Consider the following 3,377-nt stretch of genomic DNA (forward strand, 5'->3'; position numbering starts at 1 on the left):
GCTTTCGATGGAATTAAGAGAGACACAATAGGGGATATTGATTTGATCTTGACTATCGGTCCTCTGGATTTTGAAGTGACATTTCAGGTCTTGGACATGGATACCTCCTATAATTTTCTCTTAGGAAGGCCTTGGATCCATGCTGCAGGGGACGTGCCTTCTACTCTCTACCAAATGGTAAAATTTGAACACGAAGATCAGGAAATTGTGGTCCATGGAGAGGACGAGATTTACAGGGACCCGTCAGTCCTGTGTCTCGAGGCTAGGGAAGGTAGCGAGCACATAGTCTATCAAGCTTTTGAGGTTATGGTCGCAGATCAATGTGAGGAAGGGAGCCCGTGTCCTCAACCCTTTGTGTCAAATGCGTCATTCATGGTCGCTACTGAAATGATCAAGCACGGGTATAAGCTCGAGAAGGGGCTTGGGGTATCTTTGCAAGCTATCACAAAACAAATCACTTTAGCTGCCAGCGAGAAGTTCTTCGGTGTGGGTTTTCATGCTACAGAAGCTGATGTGACATGGGAAAATGAACGAAAGAGCAATGGTTGGGCGTTGCCTCAGCCGGTCCCGCATCTCTCCAAGACATTCGATAAGCTAAAGTACACAGAAGAAGAAGAAGAAGAAGAAGAAGAAGAAGAAGAAGAAGAAGAAGAAGAAGAAGAAGAAGAAGAAGAAGAAGATGATGATGATGAGGCCTTCACGGCCGAGGAAATTGAGGACATATGTGGAGCCATGAGGCAAATGTTATATGAAGCTCATATGGTCCAGCCGGGTGAAGGCTCGAGCACTACTGAGGTGCAATTTATGGGGCCCGATGCCAAGCTGCAAAATTAGAAGGCTACTCCATTCCCAGTCAGGCGGGAATCCCGGTAGTCCAGTCTTGCCACCTTTTCTGCATTCCAAGTTATTCCAAGTGTAACTCAAATGTTTCTTTTAGTTTATTGTCTTTAAAATTCCAATGTTAAACCCTTCTATCTTCAAATTCAATGAAATGAAATCAATATTTCATCGTCTATGAATCTCTTTCTTTATTCTTTCTGATTTTTGTTACTTTTCTTATTTCTTCCTTTCAGTTCTAATAATGCAGACTTAAATAATATGACATGCTTGCGAACTTCATGCCTAGATCATAGCACACTGTTTAACTGTGAAATAATGAATCAAGAACCGGAATATGATGAAGATGAGGCATTTAGAGAAATAAACCGAGAATTGGAACAATTCGAGAATAAACCTAAGCCAAACCTAAATGAAACTGAGCCAGTTAATTTGAGTAGTTCAGAAGAGGTCCAAGAAACCATGATAAGCATTCACACTGATGAAAGAACTAGAGATGCGTTGATCCAACTTTTGTTCGAATTCAAAGATGTGTTTGCTTGGTCCTATGATGATATGCCAGGACTAAGTATTGATTTAGTGGTACACAAATTGCCAACTTACCCAGATCACCCCCCTGTCCAGCAAAAATAGAGGAAGTTCAAAACTGATATCAGTGACAAGATCAAAGAAGAGGTCACCAAACAATTAAAGGCAGGGGTGATCCGAGTGGTCCGATACACCACATGATTGGCTAATGTGGTTCCAATGCCAAAGAAATATGGGAAAATTCGAGTGTGTGTTGACTATCGAGATCTAAACAAAGCAAGTCCCAAAGACATTGCCAAACAGCCACATCCTTGTTAACAATGTGCCAAACATGAGATACAGTCTTTCGTGGATTGTTATGCTGGATATCATCAGGTTTTGATGGATGAAGAAGACATGGAAAAGACAGCCTTTACCACAACTTGGGGAACCTATTGTTACAGGGTCACGCCTTTTGGTTTGAAGAATACCGGGGCAAATTACATGAGAGTTATGACTACCATCTTTCATGACATGATGCACCAAGAAATCGAGGTGTATGTGGACGATATAATCATTAAATCAAGAATGCAGGATGACCATGTTCGGGATCTGAGAAAGTTCTTTGAGCATCTGCGTAAGTATGACTTGAAGTTAAACCCAGCTAAATGTGAATTTGGAGTTCCGTCTGGGAAACTCTTGGGATTTATAGTTAGTCGAAGGGGCATCGAGCTAGATCCAACAAAGATAAAGTCTATTCGGGATTTGCCTCCTTCGAGAACCAAGAAAGAGGTTATGAGTATGTTGGGAAGGTTGAATTACATCAGCCGGTTCATTGCTCAGTTGACTTCTACCTATGAGCCCATATTCAGGATATTGAAGAAATATGCAGCGATTAAATGGACAGATGAGTGTCAAGAAGCCTTCGACAAAATCAAAGAATATTTGTTGAATCTGCTAGTCTTGGTCCCACCCGAACCTGGGAGGCCTTTGTTTTTATATTTGACAGTCTTGGAGAATTCCTTCGAATGTGTCCTAGTGCAACATGATGTGATCGGGAAGAAAGAGCAGGCAATATACTATTTGAGCAAGAAGTTCACTAGCTACGAAGCCAAATACACTTTGTTAGAAAGGACTTGTTGTGCCCTAACTTGGGTCGCTCAGAAGCTTAGGCATTACCAATTGGCCTACACCACTTATCTCATCACCAGGTTGGATCCTTTGAAGTACATATTCCAAAAGCCGATGCCCACGGGGAGGTTAGCAAAATGGCAAATCCTGCTTACCGAGTTTGACATAGTCTATGTCCTCTGCACGGCAATGAAGGCTCAAGCTTTAGCAGATCACTTAGCGGAAAATCCTGTTGATGATGAGTATCAGCCTTTGAGCACTTACTTTCCGGACGAGGAAGTAAACTCAGTTGAGGTAACTTCAGAAGACGCCAATGCTTGGAAAATGTTCTTTGATGGAGCTGTGAACGCAAAAGGTATCGGGATTGGGGTAATCTTGATCTCACCCACAGGTCAGCACTATCCGGCCATAGCCCGGCTTCGGTTTTTCTACACCAACAACACTGTCGAGTATGAAGCCTGCATTATGGGTATGAACATGGCAATTGACCAAGATGTGGAAGAATTATTAACCATGGGAGATTCGGACTTGATTATCCGACAAGCTCAGGATGAATGGGAAACTCGGGATGTCAAGCTTATTCCTTACAGGCAACATGTGGAAGATCTTAGCAAGCGGTTCAAGTCAGTCGAGTTCAGGTACATTCCTTGATTTCATAATGAGTTGGCCGATGCACTCGCTACTTTGGCCTCGATGTTGCCATATCCAGGTAATTTCCACATTGACCCATTGGAAATCCAAATCCGAGAAAGGCATGGTTATTGCAATACGATTGAGGTGGAACCAAATGTTCAACCATGGTATCATGATATCAAGAGATTTTGAAAACAAAGGAATATCCTGAGCAAGCCAATGGAGACCAAAAGAGAACCATTAGAATGCTTGCCAGCAGTTTCTTCTTG

The 3,377-nt window shown here is 42.4% G+C and overlaps 1 protein-coding gene across 1 annotated transcript; it reads left to right on the top strand.

Annotated features, from left to right (window-relative positions):
* The first annotated feature begins 2,589 nt into the window (after positions 1–2,589).
* Positions 2,590–3,126, top strand: LOC138882965 (uncharacterized). Its single transcript, XM_070163614.1, has one exon. The coding sequence runs from the start codon at positions 2,590–2,592 to the stop codon at positions 3,124–3,126; it is 537 nt and encodes a 178-aa protein (XP_070019715.1).
* The last annotated feature ends 251 nt before the right edge of the window (positions 3,127–3,377 follow it).

Source organism: Nicotiana sylvestris, chromosome 12 (genome assembly GCF_000393655.2).
Source record: "Nicotiana sylvestris chromosome 12, ASM39365v2, whole genome shotgun sequence".
NCBI classification, from domain to species: Eukaryota; Viridiplantae; Streptophyta; class Magnoliopsida; order Solanales; family Solanaceae; genus Nicotiana; species Nicotiana sylvestris.

Bases quoted from the DNA above. Each gene is read 5' to 3' on its own strand.
- LOC138882965 (XM_070163614.1), top strand. From the start codon at position 2,590: ATGCCCACGGGGAGGTTAGCAAAATGGCAAATCCTGCTTACCGAGTTT.